General features: G+C 39.8%; 1 protein-coding gene across 2 annotated transcripts in view; it reads right to left on the minus strand.

Annotated features, from left to right (window-relative positions):
* Positions 1 to 25,174, minus strand: part of LOC103482325 (partitioning defective 3 homolog) — a 388,210-nt gene that overhangs the window by 116,357 nt on the left and 246,679 nt on the right. For both annotated transcript variants that reach the window (XM_081602034.1, XM_008438421.3), the window contains one exon: positions 20,021 to 20,231. In XM_081602034.1, coding sequence (XP_081458160.1) covers positions 20,021 to 20,231 — 211 coding nt within the window. The remainder of the gene's footprint in view (positions 1 to 20,020; positions 20,232 to 25,174) is intronic.

The raw sequence follows: 25,174 nt of genomic DNA on the forward strand, positions 1-25,174 counted from the left end.
TTTGTCAGACTACCATAAGCATCCAAAATATTACCTACAGATTATGAAACATTTATTATTACTTCATCTGGATGCAGAAAGATTTAAAACGGTGTCAATACAGAAACTGTAGCTACTGCCAACAATAATGCTTCAAATGTTTCTATTCCAGCCACTTTAACTGGTATTATTAGGATCCTATAATTTCTGAGCTGTGGAAAATGCAGATGAATCATGGAATTTAATAATCAAAATCGAATCCACAATAAAATGCAGAACCTATATAAGCATTTTTTCACTTCTAAAAGGCAGATTTTCTTTCATGCTAAAAACACAATTTTATGGCTTTTAGCATGAAAACTAAGAATGTTTGGGTTCGTCAAACAAACCCAAACATTCAGTTTTTTATTATTCTTTTTTCACCAAAAATCCATACCCTAACCATAATAAAGCGTAATAAGTATGGTAAAATGCAATTCAGAAAAAAAAATACAATTCAGAAAAATTTAAGTGGAATTTGGGTGAAAAATAAAATGGAATTCACAGGGCCTTATATACTACTTTAACACAGAGCAGAAGAAAAAACACCCCACAAACATTAAATAATCTATTGATTACAAAAATCATTTGGTATAGACAAACCAATGAGGTCCAGGTCGTTCCACAAGCTTCATGTTGGCTGTTTTAAATGGTTCCAAACCCAGTTTTGGAGTGTATTTACGAACATCACCAAAATATGTCCAGGTTTCATTCCCCTAGCTGCTGGTTACAGTCAGGAGCAGGTGCGCTGTATATGTCTTTGGGATCAATAAAGTATTTTTGAATTTGAACCTAATGCCGCTGCCGCTTGGCGGGTTCATGCTTGGCCGGTTTTGGAACAGAAAAAGCAAGCCAGCATGAAAAAGCTTTCAAAATAACCCCATCCCTCAGGAAATAATAAAGTATTATTAGCTGCTATCTATCTTATCTATATGTGAGCCAGTATGGATCTTTTTGAAAATCTGTGGGTTCATAAAAAGCCATGTTCCCAATTCTCATTTTTACTAATAATTGATGTTATTGTATGATCATTTCATATGAAAAAAAAAACCCTCCAAACACTTCTGAATATTAATGGCCCAAAATCAACATACGATTCATGAGTACATTTGTAAACTCGTCTTTGGCACTGTATGTGTTGAACACATTGTACAAGACAAATTATGATCAAACGTGTTCAATTCAAGATACTCAATCTTAATTTCCTGAGTATTACATCAATTATGTTTAGTTTTTTTTCCAATAAAATGTTTTTAAATGCTAATCAACACTTGGCATGTTACTGATGAACTGAATGCTGTAACGTGAAAGGGAGTTAGTGAAACTGTAATTTATCCAACACGATACATGGTCATATATCATAGAAAACAGAAAGGTTTATACCCCCCCAGCACCGGGTGCCTCATACATCATCTCCATTGATTTATGGACTAATAGTCTGTCAAGGCTCAAACACAACAGAGAAGTAAAAAGTCAAAGACAGAATTTCTAAAGAGGGAGAGAAAAAAAATAAATTATGCAAAGCCTCAAAGCCAGTTTGATTTGTACAATCATTTAATCTGGGGAGTGGATTTAAGAGAAGCTAATCTGTTTTGACATCTTCTATGGGGAATTTTTGAGGCTAGTTCAGAAGTTACTCGCCCGAGTTTAGGGAGAAACAAAAGCAGAAAACGCATCGCGTTTCTACTGCCTAAATGCTTTGACAGAGTGTGAAAGGATATAAAAGACCACCGGGGGTTTAACCTGAAATGATGCACTCACTCTGAGTGTTAAAGCATTTGCCATTATTCAAATTTGCGATTGAAAAACAGGTGAGTTAGAAAGGAGGGGGGGAAAAAACGACTGTGTGTATCAATCCGAGTATGCGATGAGAAGGTAATTTCAAGGGCAGACAGTGAGAATCATTACGGTTTCTGCTCGGCCAACCTGAAACTTAATCTATATCTCCCATGGCAAAGCCCCCCCGCGGAGGTCTGATGTGGTGTTTGAGCACCCGTCCCCTGAAAGTGTGCTGGTGGCACTCAAGAGGAAAATAAATAACTACGCGCCCACCTTCAGATTTCATCTGCTGTAAAGACCCATTAAAACTGTATTTTCTCAAAGAGAAAAACAAAGAGATGCTATCTGTATGCTAATGGAAGACTGGAGCACATCACAAAGTTAAGATAGGCACATAGAAACACAACTAAAGACTCATAACTTCTTACATTTCTGTCCAATGTAATAAAATGGTGGGGGCGGGGGAAGAGAGCGATACTTCTAAACAGCTTTGCTGTTGGGCAGCAGCTTGTCAATACAATGTCAGTTTTAAAAGAGTTGGAATAAGACCTAATTCAATTGCTGTTAGCTTATGGCTTTAAGAGGCTACTATAGCTATATTTCCATTACAAATGTAAAACTTTGTCGATATTCTGCTAGTGTTGAAAAAAACACCATTTTGCAATTACCATGTTTTCAATAAATAAGAAATGTGACTAAAATAATGTGTTAAGTTGTTAAAAAAACATGCCACGCCCACATCCTCTAACTTCATGAAGTTTTCTTTGTCGTTTCTGCCAGTAACAACATCCAATTGTTGATCGTATGATTGATAATCGATGTGAAAATTTTCCAAATTTTGATACAGCCAAAAAACCACCTAATCCTAAAAAAGATAGTTTTTTTCTAAATTGCCATTTTTCCATTATACAAATGTATTTTCATATCTCCAATTTGTGCAATTTTAATCGAAACGCAGCTTATGAGATGTTGATGGTGAGTAATTTTGGCTCGACAATGTTTAAGTCTATTTGTGAAAGTATAAGTGCTTCTTTAGTTGTTTCCATGGTGAGTTGTAAGCGTCACAACACCAACCTATGACACTTAAATGCTTATCTGGGAGCATCTTGGATCCTCTGTAGAACACAACAATGGTAGCGTATGCTAACCGTTAGCTGCTAACATCTCTAGGAATTTCATACCCAGCGTCCTCTCAGCGCTATCCTAGAGATCAATTTAATCATTTTTGAAATAGTCTGGCCTACATTTGACCAGCTCCACTTTATGATTTAAAATCCTTTGATTGAATTTTCAGCTCTGGTCACAATTATGATGACAGAACAAGCAGTAAGAATTGAGAGAGTAATGTTAAGTTTTGCTTTAAATCTACATCAGGTGCATAAACTCTTAAACCACATGTGCAATATATGCCTCTATCGACCTGCTCACATCACAGTACTCCCACATTCCTTTACCTATTATCCTAGGTACAGGGTAATAGGTTACTGCTGTAATTAATTGGTTACAGCAGCAATCAATTAAAATTAATTGATTACTGCTGTATTTTTTTATTTTAATAGTTGAATTCTACCCCATAGTTCACCATCAATCCAGTGGATTGCAATTTTTCTATAAAAAATAATCTTAAAACTGAACTGGATAATTTTACACAGAACAGAGATCCTTTAAAACCCAGTCTGAGTAAATCACCATACATAAAAGACATAAAATCAGCATCATATGGGCCAGTTAAAACAGAACTAAATTGTTGTACACGGATTACAGATTCTTGCAAATCCGGTTTGAGACCAGTGAGACCTTGGACCTAATTGTCGAAAGGGGATTTCAATTTCTAAAAAAACTATTCCTAAAGTTTCAAGATTTTATTACAAGATGCCAAGAAGAGTACTGGTGTAACCAGAATGATTGGAGTTTATCTCCAGAGGTCTGTAGAGTTGTCTCTATGCTTTGCATTCGAGTTAAAACTGTGTTAATACTGTAAAATGCATAATATTTGCCTTTAAGGTTGTCATGCCGTAGGAATCTGAATACAGAACTACACCACAACCTATTAGAAAAATTAATTGATTTGTCTGACCTTTTGACTGCTGTGTGTTGAAGCAACTGTAGTGAATAAAAAATACTCGAATAGAGACAAGAAGTAAAATAAAGAAAAAGCATATCTTTACTTTGGCCTGAACATCATGCAACTATTCGCTTTCCTGGCAGGGTAACGTCAAGGAAAAATAGAAGGTTGCCTTAATGTACCAGTCTGCAGTCCATTGTCTTCTTCCCCGAGGAATTGATTATCCAAAGGCTGTAGGGTTAGTCCGAGCTTTTTCTGCTTTGCCAGACTTCTTTCTCGCAAGAGACTTGAATTTGACACATCACAAGAAAATCAACTTCAAGCCAAGATGTATCCTTCAATGCATGAGTTACAGTGGCTGGCATAACAAAAAATGACCTTTTAGAAGAAAGAAATCACTCATTTGACTAGACAAGAATTCACTGTCTGGCACTTTAGGGATTTCAACCATGACAGCCCCGTGTTTTGGCCAAGGGTGTGAGCAAACTCAACCAAATCCTTTCTAAAGAAGTGGTGGGCCGGACTCTATGATTGGCTTCGGCTCTGGGGGGTGAAGTCCTTCTAAAGTGGAGTAAAAACAAAGGGAGGGAAAGGAAGATGAGGTTGAGAATGGTTCGTCCTGGGTGGGAAAGCAGCGTGTTATTCACCGTGGCGGCATGACATGCATTTATTTATGACATCAGACTGAGTCCCAGTAAGGGGGCGACGACCCGGGCGAATCGGAGGGAAAACGATTCTTGCCACAAACTTCTATGCCTCTTAGGTTTCCCAGACAAGCAGGAACGAAACAGTAATACTAAATGTTGCTCAGTTTTAGAAACATCGCATTCGGTCTCTCACCGTGGAAAGTATATTGAAAAAGAAACTACTCTCAGGTGCGCATTGTGTGTCAAGTCAAATTGTGGTATTTAAATGCTCTATTTCTACCCAAATATCCCCACTGCTACCAACCTGTTTACATAGAAATGAAGATTTTCTGCCAGGTAAATGGATCTGGTCGTTGCAGCGCACTGTTCCGAAATTGTTTGTTGCCTTGAAATTTTTCTCAGCTGTGTCTATCAGCGCTTCATGCCATTTCTGTTCTCCGTTTCTGTGTGCTTTCCTTCTATCTTCAAGCTCCTCTTTTAGAAGTAATCTTTCTGAGTTGTCCGCTTTTTGATTTCATGCTTGCGAGCGTGTCCAATGGCCTGATCAACAGCTACGTTCCAGTGGTGGTCGGGTCGTCGGCAGACGTTGGAAGCCAAAGACAAGCGGAGCTTCATAAGCATTTCTTATCCCCGCATCCAACACCCCCGAAAGGAAAAATGAGATAAAGACGAAATGGTCTGAACCAAAATATGTGTGGAGAATGCTCCGTCACATCGAGCCGCGGGGTTTTTATTGTGTGGCACCGCGGCCCATGGTGACGGGTGTCCAATATGTTTCTTTTTTTAGTCATTTTTGTGAAAACATATGCCGAGGAGGGTATTTTGAAAACAAATTTGTGCATCCCAGTTAATCCGCTCATACTGAAATGTTTTTTTTTTTTTTCTAGCCACAGAGACCAGACAGAAACGAGATAAACAGAACCGCAGCAACATCTGAGGCACTGAAATTATATCAGAGCGAATAGCTGAGGATGTTCTCTGCCTTTAAACTAACAACTATCACTATCAAAGAGACTGTTGAGCTGAAGTGCGAGTCTATTAGTGTGTTTGCAGCAGAGTACTGTCTAAAGTTTCTAACTAATACATACGGTTGAGCATTTGGGAGCTACAGAGTACCACATTCGTCCTCTTATAATTATTCATACTTAAAGAAAACTAAAGCCAAACATGTATCTGTGTTTTTTGTGCACTAGCTTGTATCTTTATGAATCTGTGTATCGAGGGGGGCACCATGGTTCTTCCATATTTCAAACAGGCTGAACAATGCTAAGGACACGGCCCAGCCCGACATGATTGCCTGTAATGTTTCCCATAAATCACTGCATTGTGTGTGTGCGCGTGTGTGTGGACGTGCGCGTTGAGGGAAGGGCTGTTTTTGTAGACACTCAGAGGAACATTTCAAGTCCCTGGCAACCCTGATTAAAGCCTCTCATTACTACACAAATAAACAGTCGGAATGCATTCCTAAATCCATTAGTTGAAGTATATGAGTACAGCGAGGAAGAGTTTCTGAAGGGCAATCTACTACGAAACCTTCAGGCTCTCTGTTAACACCCCAGGCATCAAGGTGAGCTTTGTGTGTGTGATTTATTATTACAGTGGCTCAACAAAGTATTCACACCCCCTGAATTTCTATTTAATTTGTTGCATTACAAGCACAAACTTAACTGCATTACATTGGGATTTTATGCAATGCATCAACAGAAAGTATTGAATAGTTGAGTAGCGGAAGGAAAACAATATGTAGTCAGTTAAGAACCCATTAAAGGTTAGACAGTTTGTTGAAGAAGTAGAACTTTCCAGAGGTGGATTCCTCTATAAAGACATGGATGTCGACAATTTTGAAATCCTTGAGGTATAGCATAGGACGAAAAACAAATGGTCTGTTTACCAGGGATTGTTTCACGTGCAGGACCATACAGAGGATACTTAGAAATAAAAATGTGAAAAAGCGGTGTGCATTCAATCACAATTAACTTCTACTTCTAAATAAAACTGCTCCAGAAGTCACCTAACTAGAAAAGAGAGTTCACCTGTGTGTAGCCTAATCTCTATACAGCGACTTGTAAAATTATTCCTACAGATTGAGACAGGGCCTTTCATCTAAACATACAGGCTGGGCAAGAAGCAACAATAAAGACCTGCAACTTAAGTGGGAGAATCTGTCTACAGGAAAACTGTATGTTGCTCACGCCACAAGTTTTACCTTTATGACAGAGAGCTTTTGTCAGCAAGGAGGGTAAAGTAGACTAGGTAAAAAGGAGGGATATAGATGTAGCATCCTGTAGGCTATCCTGTATGAAAACCTGTTAGAAAATGTCTGGTTTAATGGAGAACATGTGGTAAAATTGCTGTTCACAAGCATTTCTCATTTTAAGCTATTTTGCTTGTAGATGTAAATCAGCATAAGGCGGTTCTAAAAAGATCTTGTTTGGGTGGGGAAGTGGGGTTTTTTCACATATTTTTTTTTATTTTTATAAGTAGAAACATAAAAAAAACCTTGTATCATCTTACCCCATATCTGTTTGTGACTTTTAGCCGGTCAAGGACTACTAAAACTCTTGCTAGGTACTCTATGCGAATTACTATTTCAGTCATCCTTTGCTTCTGTCTAATTAGAGACAGATAAACAGTGAAACATGAACAGCTATCAAGTGTCCTTGTTAGGCACAGCCTGTCCAGGAAACAGAAAGTCACACGAGCTCATATTCCCTGATAGACACACACCCCGGTGGTAAGCTAATGCCCCAATCATGCACTTTCACACAGGGTGCTGGGATGGGGTGGAGATAGGGTGGAGATGGGCAGCATGGTGAGATCTCTAGGGAAAACCTGGAGTAGGTGGCTCAGGCTGTGACCTAGATAGAGAACAGCACACTGCATTCCTAATGGGCCATTTTGATCACTACTGCAGTCTGTGTCCTCAGCTAGACTTCTACACATGCCTCGTCCACAAGCAGTCAGGTCTCAGGTGACAGACGTCAATGGTAGATGATGGAAAAGCAAGACCGCCTGTTAGAGAAGCTTCTTTGCAAGTCGTCTCAAGCCACATTTTCATTACAAATATGAGAAAAAACTTTTTCTACATTCTGCTAATGTCAAACTTCCATTGTAGTTTTGCATAACATCTGTTTTAATATTTCCAAAAACCACCTCATCCTAGCACAAAAACTTTTACCAACAAACGTGTGGTTTTTCCAAAATTGGCGAGTTTCCATTAAGCAAATTTATTTTCGTAATTTCAACTTGCACAACATTGTGGTTATTGGAAATGCAGTTTCAGAGGTGGAGAATCTTATGTGAAAGATTTGGAGATTCAATTAGATGTGCTTTCGCATCAAACAAAATACTTTTGTTATAAAAACAACAAGTTGATTAACATAATTTTCCAAGATGGTTCTCTTCTGTTGCTTCTTGTTTGCAAACAAAGTTTAATGCTGACGAGTCTGGAGACAAATATGCTTTGTGCCGCTCAAATGCCTGACTTTCAACCTAAAGGAGGGGTGGTGAGAAATGGGGGGGAGGCCAGTCGTCTCGTCTTATAACAGTCGGACTGAAATACAGGCATGAACGAGCATCGGCCCAAGCATCGCATGTGAGACCATTGGAGATCGGAGACAGCAGAACTGCCGAGCCGTGATATACATCCCTCCAAGCATTCCGAGGAAGACGGGAGAGGTCTTTCTGTCAATGCTGTGATGAATCTCCAGGGCAGCGGTGAAACAGGAGGGGATGGGCGGTTGTGTCAGGATATATGGAAAGAAAGGAGGGGAGGTGGAGTGACTGTGATGGTGCACAAAGTGAGGATGAGCAAAAGCAGGAGTCCAGAGGATGCAGGAGGATTTAGGAGGACTGTCCCGAGTTATTTATCTAACTCACTAGACTTCTACACATGCCTCGCCCACAAGCATTCAGCTCTCATGTGACAGACGTCAATGGTAGATGATGGAAAAGCAAGACCGCCTGTTAGTGAAGCTTCTTTGCAAGTTGTCTCAAGCCACATTGGCAGGGTTAGATAAATAACTCGGGACAGTCCTCCTAAATCTGAATTAGTCATCTTAAAACACCTTTGAGAAGAGCTAAAAAAGCTGCACTCAGAATTTCAAAATGACAAGAGTAAGAGTACTGGAAAGAAATGGCTAAATCCGAAAAGTATATCTGCTGATTACAAAATCATTCCACAAATAAATATTAAAACATGTAGCACAATACTCTTCTCTATGCCTCTAAGCTGTCCATATCCCATTGGTGTAGCAAGTTGGCAGTGCTTTGCTAGAGAATCTTTACCCCTTGAACCTTTTTTCACATTTACGGATATAATAAGCACAAACCTGTCTATGTTACTGGGATTGTACATGTTGGATAGTATTCAGCGACCCCTGAGTCAATATTTTGTTGAGTCACGTTTAGCTGCAATTACAGCTGGGAGTCTTTTGGGGCATTTCTCTCTACCAGGTCTGCTGATCTGGTAGAGAGATCAGCAGAGGAAATTAGAGAGGCAAAAGAGCTTCAGCTCAAATCTAGAGTCTTTGAACCACAACTGTCAAGTTTTACCACAAATTCTCATATGGATTAGGTCTGTTCTTTGACTTGGCTATTCCAACACTTGATAATACTTAATCTGCAGCTCTTCTACTGTAGGTCCAGTTCAAGGTTTCTGTAACTTTTACAGTCCAAAGAGGTATTTTTGCGCTCAAACGAGCAAAATAAAACTTCAAACATGACATTTTTGAAAAATAATCTACTCTAGGATGTTCGTTGTAGAGTTCTTAGGCAAGACACTTCACCCACCTAACCTGTTGGTGGTGACAGTCGAGCTTCTGTTAGACTGTTCCAAAGAACATGTGGCTACAATTATGTACCTTGCCACCATCGGTGCCAAAAGCATAGATGGTGGTACTTTGATACTTTGCCAAGTATTTTGGAAAAGTAAAAAAGTACTTTGCCACTGATAGTGGCAAAGTACTTCTCATTCAACCAAGTACTTTGCCACTGATAGTGGCAAAGTACTTGGTTGAATGTAGTGTTAAGTGCTTCTGGACTAGAAGGCCATTTCTAAAGGCCATTTCCCATTTTCCCTGTAGGTAGATGAAACAACTTGGGACTGTTGTTGTTTTTTAACATAACCCTGTTTTGAACTTTGTCAACACTTTTTTGACCTTCCAGTGTGTTCCCATTGTTTATCCCATTGTTTAACATGCCTTGATAATAATCTGCTGCCCCAGACCATGTTATCCATCTCAGCCATTCATTCAAACCTTCTCTCCCCAAACTTACAACCTTTACCGAGAGCAGACTCGTGAGTTACTGTGTGGAATAGAAGCCAGGCACCAATTAAGATTCCTTCATGACAAACACAGGAAGGAATGAAATTCTGATCCAACAAAAAAAAAGAAAAAGAAAAAGAAAAGGAATCCCACATTCACCCGACATACTCTTTGAAGACTGTTGAGGAGGGGGGAAAAAAAACAAGAATGCAGAAATTTTCTCTTAACATGCCGAACACATGTTGAGGCGGTGACAGCGCAAGAGGAATCCGGTTCCTGCCTTTAATTGGTTGCCTTTGATGGGAATCAGAAATGTAATTCAACGTTGATTGATATTATCTTTGCAATTCAAAAGCAATTTTCAGAGCTTTTGTTCTTCCTCCTCGCCTTGCCGGTGATTGTCTCTCCCGCAAACTATCTACTGTGTATGTTAGCGTCTATGCACATGAGGGAACTCCACCAATGGGAAAGGTCATTTCAGCCAAAGGCCTCTGTTTCATTACATTCTGAGCCAAGGAGATTGGTGAGTGGACTAGTAATGACTTCCACTGTAGCAGGCGGCCCACTTCATTTGAATAGCGCATAGGAGAAAATAAATAGATTCCCCCTGTGCATTTCTCACCTTTGTCTCCGCAATATCAAACATGCTATGCATCTCTAATTCAGCTTATTGGGCTTTTTTTTTTCTCTTCGAAGACGCTTAATACGCTTTATTACAGGGAATATTAATGGTTTACTCACACTGTTTTAGAGAAACAAAATGTAACCGTTCCTTTCTCAGATCAGCGTGCAGCTTTTTAAAAATCTTTTCTCATAACTTTGGATCGGCCTGCCTATTCTCGCAGAGAGATTTCAGGTTGAGCAGCCTTCCTCGCATTGATCAAAGAGATTCCAGCCCAAAGTGGGAAATAAGATCAAAGTGTCTCGTCGCCTAAAAAAACGAAAATATCCAATAGATTAGGAGAAAGTCAAGAAACACTGGATGCACTCCGTGTAAAATCACGGCGAAGGAAAGGAGAGGTGATAGAAGCTCAAGTGGAACGGAACAACAAAGGGAGGAGCGAAACAAGAAAGAGATTGTCTTTGGGTTGACATTCCGTTGGGGTTGGATCATTAGCAGTTATGGGCCTGGTAGACTATGAAAGAGTTGCACTGCTACACTTAATTTCAGCTCTTTAATAAGGCACTTTATGAATTCAGTCATGTTTGCAGCCCCTCTGCACGAGACACAGCGTGAGAGACGTCAGTGGATCTCATTTCAGGCCAACAAGATTTCAGATTCAATTAACTCCATCGCGCAGTACCACCTCTGTTCTCACACGCACACACACGCACACGCACACACGCACACACACACACCCCTACTCTCCGTGCTTCTAGGTCTATCTCGGAGCACTGCATGCAGCATTCAAAACCTAATTACTCCAGAGCCGTCTGACGGAGGCCCAGTGCTGCCCAATCATATTTGCACTGAGTGACCAAAAGCAGAGAAGTCCCAACTGGACAGAACTGTCTCTCATTTTTCTACGGTGGGTTAAATCAAAACCCCTCCCCTCCCATCCAACCTCTCCTTTTAATCCCATCACTTTGATTCACCCCATGTCTAAATCGCTTAGCCGTCACCCCTCCCCCCCCCGTCCTGAACCCCCGCAACAATCTGATGGTTACATTCAATTATTTAACACCAGACAAAGGCGTTTGTGTTTGCTTTAATATGCCGTACTCTGGAGTTTAGTTACTAAACTGGCTAATCTTCTCAGTGGGGGGATGTATTTTTATTAACTGGGTCCCCCCCGTGCCGCATTCTTGGCCAGTTTATAACTTACACGGCATTCGTGAATGTGATGTGCCACTCTTTGGGAACACCAAAAATACAGTTCTTACTAATAAAGAATTGGAAAAATGTAGCATTTGTTTTCATTGAGGACCCATTTAATCACATTGATTCTGCATGCTTTTATCCAGACTCTTGCACTGCTGCTCTGACTGAACGCTTGGTGACATTGCCCTGCTGGAAGGTGAAACTACGCCTCAGTCTGGAGTCGTTCACACCCTCTACCAGGTGTTCTTCCTGGATTGTCCTGTATACAGATCCTCTGACCAGCTTATGGTTCTACAGTAGCTTTTTTCTTGCCTCTCTTCTGTAAACGTTAGATTTGTAGAGTATTTAGATAAACACTAGCTACGTGCCAAATGAATCACATGAATTTCGAGCGAACTTTTGAAATGTCACACACACCCAAAAAAAAGCATATATTAGGGGTGTTTCCATCTACTGGTTTGGAGCGAATCAACCAGGAAAACATACTTTTCTAAGATGATGGCTACGCTGTAGTTTCAAACTAGAATGGTCACACATATTAGAAAAATGGAAAGAGGTTTTCAGGAATGTTTTGGTATTTATTGGGCAAGATGTACTTGTTGTACACCAACAGTGGAAACAGCTGATCTGTCATGAGGTAAATGTTCACTATGTCAGAATTTATTTGGCAAATGTGTTTCCTTCTCCCCTTTAGATCATCAAGTCTTCTTCACAAAAACCAAAAACATCTCAAGCGAGAGTAAAAACGTTCTTGCGAAATTGAGGAATTTATTTCAAAAGATGTCGTTTCCATCACATTTCTAAAAAACATATATGGAAACAGTTTTAGTAACGTGACAACCGATTCTCCAACCTGAGATTCGTTCTCCGTAGCTCCTCCAGACAAGCTGTGGACATCATAGCTGCTTCACTAATTAATACTTTTCTCGTCCGGCCTGGTCAGTCTAGCAGCGGACAAAAAAAGTTTTAAGGTGTGCCACAAACCTTCACTGTAAAAAACCCAAAATCTAGTTTCTAGTTTACATTTCTTAGTACACTTGAAATAAACCAAAACTAAATTAAAAGTAACTTTTCATCAAGATATATGAGCTTGTTTAAAGTAAAAAAAATATATATATATATTAATTGAAAATAAAATACTAGTTTCCCTGGTAGATTATTTCACTTATAAAAGTTTTTTTCCCCATGTTATAAGTGAAATACTTGGTAAGAGTTTATGTTTTTGCAGTGTTCCACTTTGTTAGCTTCTGAAGGCGTTTCATTGGACTAAATTTTGTTTTATTGTTGTATGACGAAGTTGGTAGTGAACACAAGTGCATGTCACGTTTCTTAGATGTTTATTTGAAAAATTGACCAAACATTAAGTTCACTACTTTGTTTTGTTCAAACTTTAAAAGTCTACATTGAAACTGAGACAAAAAGTGAAAAAGTTCAAGAAATATTCAAAACAAAACTAATTTCCCTCAGTTTACTTTACTTAATGTTATCCAAATACAAGTTACTGTTTACGCTCATTTCACCATCCACATTAAGAATGTGTTTATTTTATGACTTCTTACATAATTACTCCATTGTTCAGATAACTCCACATGACACTCATTGCTACACAGAGGCTGCAGCTTGACGCTGCGCCTCACGCTTGCCTTTAATACTTCAGCCCAGACATTGTGATAAGTGAGGCGGGGAAAAAAAATAAAAATAAAAAAAAAAGCAGAACAATTATCATTTTCTCTCAGATTACATTCAGCAGATGTCAGGGCTCTCATGTGGAGGCGTCTAATTGCTGTCTTCAAATCAAATGTGGCACAATATTACAATATGCGAGCGCGTGTCGCAGAGAAAGCAGAGAGGCTTGTGTGTTAAACCGAGAGGGTGTGTGTGTGCAGGAAAACAACACGTGTGTCACTGCAGTGTAGTAATGATGAACCAAGCTTATTCATCATTGGTTTTTAACAACATGAGCAGGGAAGAGTCGTGGAGGAACTTTCTGCACTGCAAAAACACAAAATCTTACCTATGGTTTTTTTGGTCTAGTTTCTAGTGCAGATATCTCAGTGCACTTGACATTACATGAGACTAACTTAAACGTAACCTTTCAACAAGATATAGGAGCTTGTTTTATATCAATAATTCCTTAATATTAATTTTTAAAAACCACTAGCTTCACTGGCAGATTATTTTACTTATAAAATTTACTTATTTACTTATAAGTACTTACTTATAAAATGTGGAAAAAGGTCTTGTTATACATGAAATATACAACAGAACCAGCACATTTTAATCAACATTCAAGAATTATGGACTTGGAAGAGGCTCATATCTTGCAGTACAAATTAGACCAAAAAATACAGTAGATGGTAAGATTTTGTGTGAAAAATGTCTCGTTATAAGTAATAATATTTTTACTTTTTCATCATTATTAAGGCAATATTTACTTTTAACCAGCTCCTATATCTTGTTGAAAAGTTACTTATAAGATAGTTTTGCCTTATTTAAACTGTATGAAGATATCCGCACTAGAAACTAGACCAGAAATCCTTGGTGAGGTTTTGTGTTTTTGCAGCGATATACACGGACGAGCTGGTCATGCTTTTTTGTAATATGTTATCCATATTCCAGGCAGCACTAGTGCATGCACAGAAAAACACACACACACACGCTTTAGTCCTGCTCTGGTCCAGTCCCCGGTACTTCAGGCGTGCTCCTTCACCGCATAAGAATAATAGGGGCTGAAGGATAGAGAGCATCCTTCCTCTCCGGCTTTCGCCGCTCTTCCTTTCCGCGTGACGCCCCGGCCCTCCCGTGTCCCCCTGCGCAGCCTTGAGTGGGGCTGCGCATTGGTGGGGGAGGAGGGGGCTGACACAGAGGGGGGGGGGGGAGGGGTCGCGACTGTCACACTAAGCTCCAGTGTCGGCTGATGGCTCCGCATGAGGCATGCCACTTATCAGATTGGTGGGGAGGGTAGTAAAAATAAAATAATAAAAAAAACCGTGTGCCTTTGTGTGTCTGTGTGAGTGAGAATACACAGGGGAGAAAGGGTTGAAGTTGATGCCAGAGCCTATTAAAGCAATCTATTTCATTTCCACACACGCAGACGGGCACTACACGCGAGCAGACACGCGGATCTACATGCGCCTCGCAGCTCGCTCACCCAACATCCTGCATTAAGATGTACAAAAACCTCCACAGATCCCCCAAACCTTCCTGCAGGCAGGCAGACAGTGGCGTGATGGCTTGACTGTAAAAAAAGGCTCCCCTCTTCTCTCATCCCTCTCTCCTTCCCCGTCTCCCTTTGCTTTTCATTCTTGGTTTCCATTCTCCCCTGGTGCCCCAGTTCACTCCAGTGCACACGCTCCCTTTCTCCCTCCACCCCCCACCTCCACCTCCTTTCTGTGGAAACCATTTCCCTTCCAAGCTCTTCTTTGCATTTTCCCTGGCTTCACCTTCCTGTCTCCCTACTGCTGTTCTGATGTATCAAAGTGAAAATAGAAGAAAAGAGTTAAAGACAAAATGTTTGAATGCATATTAATGCATACAAGTCTATTCTTCATAAATATATATAAGTATCACACATATAGGATGTGAATTATGTACATGCATATATGATTTTACCCAAGCTGCAAAGCTAACGCTGCACAGCAAAAACATAAAATGCTTTTTTTTCCAGTCTAGTTTCTAGTGCAAATGTTTGTGAACTGGAAATAAAAATGTACAAGTAACTTTTCAGCAAGATATAGGAGCTTGTTTTAAGTCAATGATTCTTGAATATCATTAGAAAAAGTTCTAGTTCCACTGGCAGATTATTTCAAGACATTTTCACCATGTTATTAGTGAAATAGTCTACCAGAGGAACTAGTACTTTCTCAACAATATTAAGGAATTGGTGCCTTTTCAACAAGGCTCACATCTTGTTGAAAAGCTACTTGTATTTTATTTCAATATTGCACTAGAAACTAGTCTGAACAAATACTATATGTTTTTGCAGTGGAGCGTTAGCTTTGTAGCTTGGCTGAAATTACATGTAAATTATTTCACTTACAACAAGAAATTTTTTCCCACGTTTTAGTGAAATAATCCGCCATTGAAACTAGAACAAGGAATTACTGCCTTAAAACCAGCTCGTATGCTGCTGAAAAGTTACTTGTAAGTTAGTTTTGTCTTATTTCAAGCACACCAAGATGTTTATTAGAAACTGTACCAAAAATATTCGGTTAGGTTTTGCGTTTTTTTGCAGGGTGGATGCTCCGCAAGCCCATTTGCTTCCTTTATTTGGTGCATGTTCATAGACGTGACACACTTTCACACCAAGTGATGGAGTTTGGGGCTCTGATGGAAGAGGTCAGTCAGTCGCAGAGCAGATAAACAACACCTCATTAGTCCCGTTGAAGGGAGTTCTACAGCCAACATTGTGCGATAGCATGCCAACGCGGCCCTGGGCTGAGCTGCGGACATGGAAACAATCCTGATCGGACTGGAAGGTAATGGTCACGTGTTATCCACTAGAACTAGAAAGTGGAAGTTCACATTGACTGAACTTAATAACTATGTTCTACGTACCTCGGTCTGGTTTCAGCTTATAAACTCTAGCCAAATGATTTTTTTGATTACCTGTAATGTATTGAGAAGAGATAAGAATCCAGAAAGGCCCAGCATGACTTCCAGCTCTCTTTCTGTACAACTTTATACATTCTTGCACTCAACTCTTTCTTTTTTTTTTTTGCATTCCACCTTTTCTTCCCCTGAACTCCTATAAATTAGGCAGCCCTCCTTTTCTCCTGGCACCAACGTTAATGCACTCCCAATCAGCCTGTCTATTAGGCGGACGTGCACAACACGTTCATCAGGCCGTCCAAAAAGGCCTGCATGCAAATGAGCTCAAACTGCAGCGTGCTGCAAAACTCCTTAAAAATCCTGAGAGGCAGAACGTGTGGAAGGCATGCATCTGGGAGACGCGGCGGGCTGTCCAATTCGTGCTGATGAAAAGCACGCAGACGAGCAGCACAAAGGATTAACCTAATCAGGATGTCTTTTTGATGTTTTGATGCAACGCTGAGACACCCGAATGTGAAAATCACCGCTATGAATTCCGCCCGCGAAGCGCGAGCCTTCAAGGAGCGTTTTCCTTCCCCTGTCAGCCGGAGCCTTTGTCATGAGCAGCGAAACTTTCTCCTCCCCGAAATCAAACAAAACTTTCGGTGGAATTGCTAAAAGCGAGACACACAACAGACAGATATGACACTTTGATTCTCTATCCTCCCTCCTGACCGCCAGGCATTTCACAGCACTTAGTGTTTTGTTGTTGCACCCGGCGAGACGCGTTTATTTTCACCTCAGTTCTTTGCCATTGTTAAGTTTTTAAAACTGTCAGGAGGAATGGGAGAAAAACGAAGAGAAGACATTAAGATGGCGTGAGGAGTTTTATAGGATTTAAGCTGAAAATTGACATGAAGTAGAAGTTGTCGGGAGACGACGCCAAAACTTTGAGGCTCAGTCAGGCTGGTTCACTACGGCGGCATATTGGTGTCATCGAAGATAGGAGGAAACACAAAAAAAGACATAAAAAAATCTCAATTTTTGGGAATTAATCTCAGAAATGTTTTTGAAAAAACTCAAAAGTTTTAGATTGATCTCAGAAATTTTCCATAAGTAAGAAATATGGGTAACACTTTATTTGAAGGGGTGTGCATAAGACTGACACGACACCATCATAAACATGACATAACACTTGTCATGAACATGAAGAAGTCTTTATGAATGTTTATGACAGTTGTCTTGAAGTGTTATTCGGTAAATAATGACACTTTTAATGCAAAGTTGCTGTAAAAGTTGCATTAAAAGTACATTAAAAATGCCAACTTTGCATGATTTTGTAAATTATCATTTAATCCAAAGTTGGCATTTTTAATGGACGTTGCACTAAAAGTGTCATTATTTACCAAATAACACTTCATGACAACTGTCATAAATGTTCATAAAGACTTTTTCATGTTCATGACAGATGCCATGTCATGTTTATGACAGTGTCATGTCAGTCTTATGCACACCCCTTCAAATAAAGTGTTACTGAAATATGACTCAAAGTATGAAAATTGCAAGAAAAAATGTTGATACTGATCTAGGAATTTTTTTAGAACAAACTTGAAACTCAAGTCAAAAATTTCCAAAAGTCAAAAATGTTCAACTTATCAAACTCTAAAATTTCCAATTTTTTTCTAGAATTTTTTTAGTTAGCTTCTAGAACATTTCTGAGATTAATTTGAAAAATGTCTGATTTCTTCCAAGCAAATTCTTGACTTTAAAGTCAAAAATACGTCTTTAAAAATGTAAGAAAATTTTATTTTATTTTTTTCTATTTTTTTAGTTTACGAACTCAGACATTTCTAAGATTTTTCTAGAAAATTTTCTGAGATTAATCTCAAAATTTCCTAGATTTTTAAAGCAAATTTTTAACTTTTCAAACCCAGAAATATCCAAATTTTTTACACAGTGGCCTTGACACGACGTCGTAGGTCCGCAGGTCTCCCTCTTTGTATTCAGGAGGCGCGGGGTCTGCCGTTAAACGCACAGAGCAGGGGGAGTGTCACAGCGGCCCGCAGCATGCCAACTCTTAAGTGACTGTGGCACTCAAAGATAATGAAGAACGATGATGAGGCCAAGGAGGGCATGTACCGGGCCCACATGCACAGGGAAAATCACAAGCAGCACAGAGCTACTCAGAAAGATTTAAGCTTTGCCCACAGCACTGATTGCATGTCAGAGTGTCAAACCTCTGGCTCAAATTGCTACCTCTATTCAAATGTTCTGCAGTTCCTAAAAAAAACAAAAAAACATCTCCGCGTGTTTGTGCTTTTGCCTGGTGTGTCACTTGTGTATTGTTGCCAAACCCTGAAATGACAACTGAGCAACCATAAAAAAAACAAAACAAAAAAACCTGAAATGTGCAAAACTGAAATCATTCAAAACGAACAAGTCCCCACCCCCACATGTTCGTCAGTTGTGACCTGGAAACACACTTGTCGTCTTTTGTTTAGAGTTCTGTGCCTTTCCCAGTGATATGCTAACTAATCCTATTAAGGTAATCCACATGAAAACAACTTACGGCGCGATAGCAGTGGGGAGTGCCTTCGCTGTTAATTTATGCCGTATTAAAATGTGCAGAGAACCGAAATATTAATGGAATTCCATCGGAAGTTTTTCATGCAACTGGAATACTGAATTGATACCTGCAGGATGTGAGCTTTAGTCGAGTGCAAGTCTGGGAATGCTTCTGTGTCGATAGTCGGTCTGTGACTGAAAGCAAATGTTTTTAATGTGCATTATTTAAAAGCTCTAATCTCGCTTGTATGGAAACATTTATATATAAAGACTTCAGGAATACAATGACAATGATCACAGAACTTCTGAAGTATGGCACCTTGTGAGAGTATCTTCTTTTTTTATTAAATTTTTTCATATTGCAATTTAATGGGTAGGAAATGTTAGACAGATTAAAATAATCTTAAACAATACAAATATGAGAAGTATGGCATCCACTGACCGTATAGTTGCACAAATTGGAATTATAAAAATAAATTAACTTGACAGAAATGCACCAATTTAAAAAAACAACTCAGATTGATAATGATGAGGTTTTTAAAAAACCTTCTCAAAATTATAAAAACATACATTGATGTTTATGATTGCAAAGACAAGGCCACACTGTAGATGTGTCATTTAATTTGGCCAGATATTTCCAAGAGTTCACAAGGGAACGACAATAGTGGAAACCAGGAGAGTCACTTTAGGTTTGATTCGGAATAAATTCTGCTATTGGATTTTCTGCATATAAAGAATCCTCAGTGGTTGAATAACTGTAGCAAAAAGATTCAGAGAGAAGAAGTAAAATATATGCTTTTGCTGGAATCCTGCAGCTTCATGTTGAAACAGAAGCTGTTCGAGTCAGGAAGAGGCAACAGTGCTAACTGATTCAAAGTCGATTTTTAACATCTCCAAAGGTCTTTAATTCCCCAAGCGACGCTCGGGCCCCTCTCCATTAGCGCTCGCACGGGCTCTGAACAATGTCTGCTGGTTAACCAATGCTGAGCGATGTGGATAGAAGGCCTGCACACGTGGGATTATGAATAAAACATGTTGCCCTTATTAAAAATAATCTGGCTCTAAAGTGCCAAAGGCCCTTGAGGTCGATAACCAACACCCCGCCTCCCTCGCTCCATCACTCCAGCATCTCATTGGGTTCAAGGAAAAGGGTCCCTGATTAGCGTTGGTAACATCCAGAGAATGTATTCGGTCTGTATGATCCACTGCTGAACGTGTTGAGTGGAATTAAACAAAACAGCGATTGGTGCTCAGGGCAACGCGAACGGGGCGTGTCAGGGTGTCGGTGTTGTGTGGGAGCACAGCTTCGGCCCTCTGGTGTTCTTACCTGAACATCTCACCCAGGCCTTTCAGCACACCCTTCTTTGGTTTGTTCTTGTCCTTGTCTTTCTCCTTGTCCACGCTCTTGGTTTCCTTCGGCCCGCCCAGGGCACCGTCTTTCTGTTTGTCGTCAACCAGCCCGCCGCCTAGGCTGAGGTCGCCACTCGTGGACATCGACTCGAAGCCTGACCGGTAGCTGTCCTCTGTGTCTTCATCCACTGGAAGGACAGAAAAGGTCAGATGAAGTGTTAAATATACAGTTATGGAACAGATTTGCTGTGTCGTCACAATTCAATGGGTCAGGATCACCACACAAAGTAATGGTCCTCCTTTGATTTAACTCTAGAAAAGTATATTTCAACATGAGTTCAATTTCACCAGCCACACCAAGGCCTCGTTACTGCCAGAATGAAGATATTGCTTAAAGAGAACCTGTCTGACAACATGAAGCAAGCAGAAAGACCTCATAAACCACTACGTCATGCCTTGACTTGCGTCAAAAAAAAATCAAGAATCTATTTAAGCCTAAGCCTATCCAACTTCTCTAGAGCTGGATAGGCTCTAGAGGAGCCTATACTCTAGAGCCTATCTAGAAACAGAAGAACTGCGGAGCTCAACGTAGTGAACGTTCCAGATTACAGAACAGTTTTTGGTGAATTTAAAAAAAAAAACGTTTTTGGTGAATGAAGTGGAGTAGACTTGCTACTTGTCAGATGACAGAAAACGTTGAAGTATCGTTTCTGCTTCAGGACGGAGTCGCGGTTTAAGCAGAGAGGTAATGAAATACAACAGACACTGACAGGCCTCTGTGTCTGCCTTTCTCTGAAGAACCACTGAGTGGGAGGAGACAGCCAGGTGAGGAAAAACTGTTCTTAACTATCAATTCAGTATTTTTATTATACAGACATTAGGCTGTTGTTGTGCTATTAGCTAGCTGCTAGTTAACGACTTTGCTAGCTAGCAAAGCAAGATAACTAAAAAGCTTCATCCCTGTATTGTTAATGATAGCAGTCATTCTTCAGTATTGCTTCTGCAAAAAGGGCACAAAGGGCCGTGCAGAGACCACTATATAAACGTTTTTTTTGCACACATCACAAATCTTTTGTTGCGATTTTGGGTCCTGCCTACAACATCAGTCGAGTCGCAATCAAAAACTTAGAATAGCAAGAAAAGATTTATGACAAGCGCAAATAAGTTTGTTTTGCAAATAATTTTTTCACTTCATGAGACAAAAATGTGTGATTTTAATGTTAAAACAGGTTTTTAAAGCAAAACTCAGCAGGCTTTTCTCATGGTGACATGCATTAACAATTACATTTTGGCTTTTGTTTTGTTTTTTTCTGCAGCTCCACGTTAAAGTTTGATGCAGCTCTGCTTTCCTGAATGGACCATCTTCATCTCCACTGCAAGTGTAGCAGACAGGCAGCTCTGTTTTATAGATTACAGTCCACTAAAAGGTTGCATTGTGTCCTTGTTTATATTTTTAATAGTGTAATTGTGTAAAGACAAAATATGTCTGCTGGTCTAGCTCTGATTTACATATCTTGCTAAATTGCGGGTTTGAATATTGCAATACTTTCCTATGACAAATTAGACCTGCAGAAAGAAATGACTAATAAAATATCTTACATAGGCATAGTTGTATGCTCTATATGGAGATTTTCCTTAGCTTTGATTGTATATCTCACAATTTTGTAATTCATCATTGTTTATTAAACTCTGAAAGCTGAGAGGCTTTGTTAATATTCTGTCCTTGAATGTGGTAAGATGTGCCCTTTTTTTGTTGAGCACCTGCCCCTTTAGTGGTCTCTACATGGCCCTGCTCCAGTTAAAACAATTCTCCAGAAGAACGGGCCAAAATCCCTCTACTCGTTATTCCAGACATTGTGGTAAATTAAAGTGACCAAGACATTAGAGGATTACTTTTTCACATAGAGCCAAGCTGGTTTGGATGGATTTTCCCTTTATACACGAATTTAAAAAAAGCAGTTCATAGCAGTTCATCTTGTTTTTGTCTCGTAATGTTTGTTGATCTGCAACATTTAAGGCACAAAGAGCAAAAGAAGAATCCTTAAGGAGGAAATATTTTATCACAGCACTTCCACATTGTGAGGAACTTTTACAGAAGCCAAGGCAGCTTAGAAAATAAAGCGCAACTAAATGAACTTTAACTTTCAGCCGACTCCATACAGATCAATGAAGCTGTATTTGAAATCAGCAGACAGCGCCAGTTTTCTTTTATCAGTTGCAGTGCATAACTTCTTTCTTTTAGCAACATCAGAGGAGCCATGAAAGAAAAAGAAAAAAAAGTGTCCCAAAAGGTATAGTAGCTCTGAACAAAACACACTGAATTCATTCGCCTCATTAGAGCAGAATATATTTACATTGCACACCCACTGAGAGTAGTGTGCACTGGAACAGATTTTCACTTAGCTCAGACCCTCAAGTTATTTCAGTTGTGTGTATTTCACATGGATCACAGAAAGAAAAGAAAAAAAAAACTCTTCTTCTGCTGCATTTTACACATAAAAAAAAAAGATCCGCCTTCACGCAAGCGTAAGCAGTAATGATAGTCATGCGAATCAGATTTTTAATTACGTCTGAACTAATTTTAAACCCGACGTCAAACTCAAACCGAACTCCTTAGGTGCTGCAAGGTTGATTAAACCCAAAGTTTTCATCACATCTAATCAGAATCAATGTAGAAAATGTAATTAATCCGTCACTAATTATGCATTTAAATAATCGTGAGGAAGGCTTCTGGGGATCATAATTGCAAATACGATGTGCGCCGAGCTTGGCACGGCTCCTGTCTGCGCTCTGAGGTATGAAGTAGATGTCCCTTAGATTACAATATATTACAGTCATGCATGTCATTGTTCAACTTCTGCCTCTGATATATATATAGACAGAAAGAGCGAGAGAAAAGTGCTTATCTTGTGGAAAGAAGAGGGAGGCGAGACAAAGATATTTAGCAGCCTAAGGAAGGGGAGAGTATGCTGGAATCAGATTTGAAGGATGATCGGGTTTGGCTTTCTTCTTGTGATCTGTGCAGCTATCAGCCTTTTGTTTCAGCTGCCACCTCAAAGGAAATCACCGAAACGGAATGTGAACACAGAGCACCGAACGGCAAGAACACAAAGGAGATTAGTGTCTTAAATCTGCTCGATTATGCAGCTGTTCTCTGCACACGGCCTCTCGCCTCTGTTTGCACAGGTGCCTCCGCACCACATTACAATGTCATGGAAAAGTCAGTTCGTTTCCACAATTTGATTCAAAAAGTGATGATTAGTTTTAATAGAAACAGGATGAGCTACTTCCTGTGTGTGTGTGTGTGTGTGTGTGTGTGTGTGTGTGTGTGTGTGTGTGTGTGTGTGTGTGTGTGCGTGTGTGTGTGTGCCCCCCAGCCCCCCCAACAGCTTCAATGACAATTGCCTGCTACGATAATAAAAAAAAAAATTTGTAATACAGAACTGCAATGCTATGATGATGTTATGGCCTACTTGATTATGAGAAAGAGTGTTGATCTGAGATTGGTTGAGCATGTGGTGTTCAAGTAAATTAATCAGGGTTTGTGCAGGTTTCACCAACTTAAATCTAAGACGTTTTAAGACCATTACAAATTAAATTTAAGAAAATCAAGCATTTTATATAGTAGCAGTGCCCAATTGTTTTGCCCAGAATGCATTTAGCATTGTGAGTTGGCAAAGGAAGTTAGTCAGTGGCAAAGACAAGTCATCCAGCAAACTGCAGATAAATTTCCACTTTCCACTTACCCACGATAGATACAAAAAAAAACTAGCTAGCTAGCTAAGTAGCTGCAAGCTACCGCTCGCTAGCAGTAGGTTTTTTAATACATCAGAAAGACCATGCGTCATTTCTCATACTAGCACTAGATACGGTAGTTTGTTTTGGTTGTGTTTACTGTTGGAGATGATCCTTCCTCCAGCTGGGTTCATGATGTGTGAGGTACAAGAAGAGTCAATGAGTTGGATTCATGAATTCCATTAATTAAGACTAAAATGAAGCGCTGATCCATTGTCATGTTTTTCTTATGGGAAAAAAACATCAAAAATGACACCTAGCAACAGTTTCTGATTCCTTTAGTTGGCCTCTATGTAAACTAGGTCCTAAAGAGGGCGTTCCAGAGGTTGCGCATATGTGTGTGCATGTGTGTGTATACAGAAGCATGCAAGTAGATAAAACAGATAGAGGAACACACAGAATCCCAACATTACCCAGAATGCCTTGCGCTGTAGTTTGCTTCCTCTTTTTGGAGCGGTCTCCGGTTGGAATTCAATTTGAGGCCAGATTTTGCTTTTTTGATCCGCGTCAGAGTTCAACTGCGCATTCACACCTCCCCGAACGAACCGCACTTTCTTTGCAAATGAATTGGGAGTTGGATTTAAGCAGATTGAACAGGGCTGGTGTGATTACCTGACATGAACCGGGGCACCTGCGCACATTTGTGCGCGGTTTCTGGATAGGGATCTGCTTGATCCCTCTGTCTGCTGCCTGCTTATCATCCACTTAAGAACAATGGCGCTGAGTAGCAGCTGTGAGCTGTATTTGGCTAGTTAAATGAATGAGATTAGCGGTAGTGCTAATGTTCCTACCACTGCTTAATGATGCTGAGCTGCAGATAACATTCTAAATATTTTAATCCAGAACTTCCCAGAGGGCAGCAGATGAATACGCATCTACGGGTTTGCCTGCTTCTGCAGGTTTTTGTTCATGTTCAAGCTGATTTGAATTCAATATACAAACACGTTTATCATTCACTATTAAACATGATATTAAATGAGAGGAGAGGGGGAGGAGCTATATCCTTTTAAAAAGCAGAAAAAAGCCTTTACCATCAGACATCGGGGTGGACTGATTTGATGGGTCTCAAAAAGAAGAAAAAGCTCGACAGTCTCAAATAATAGCAGAAGCCTTGATGAAAGTGTCAGGAAACTCAAAGATAATTTGCGGCAGGCGACAATTGCCTGGAACATTTTGTCACTTCCCTGAAATCAACCATTAAACTTTTCTTCCTTAATATTCATAGACCTTTAAGACGGCCTGTCAGCGAAGGTTATGAAAGACAAAGAAAATTGCAAGTCATTTTTCTTCCCCCCCACCAAACACATAAAAAAACGTGAGAGATGTTTTTACTGTC

This window comes from Poecilia reticulata, chromosome 20 (genome assembly GCF_904066995.2).
Source record: "Poecilia reticulata chromosome 20, P_reticulata-male-v2, whole genome shotgun sequence".
In the NCBI taxonomy this organism is placed as follows: Eukaryota; Metazoa; Chordata; class Actinopteri; order Cyprinodontiformes; family Poeciliidae; genus Poecilia; species Poecilia reticulata.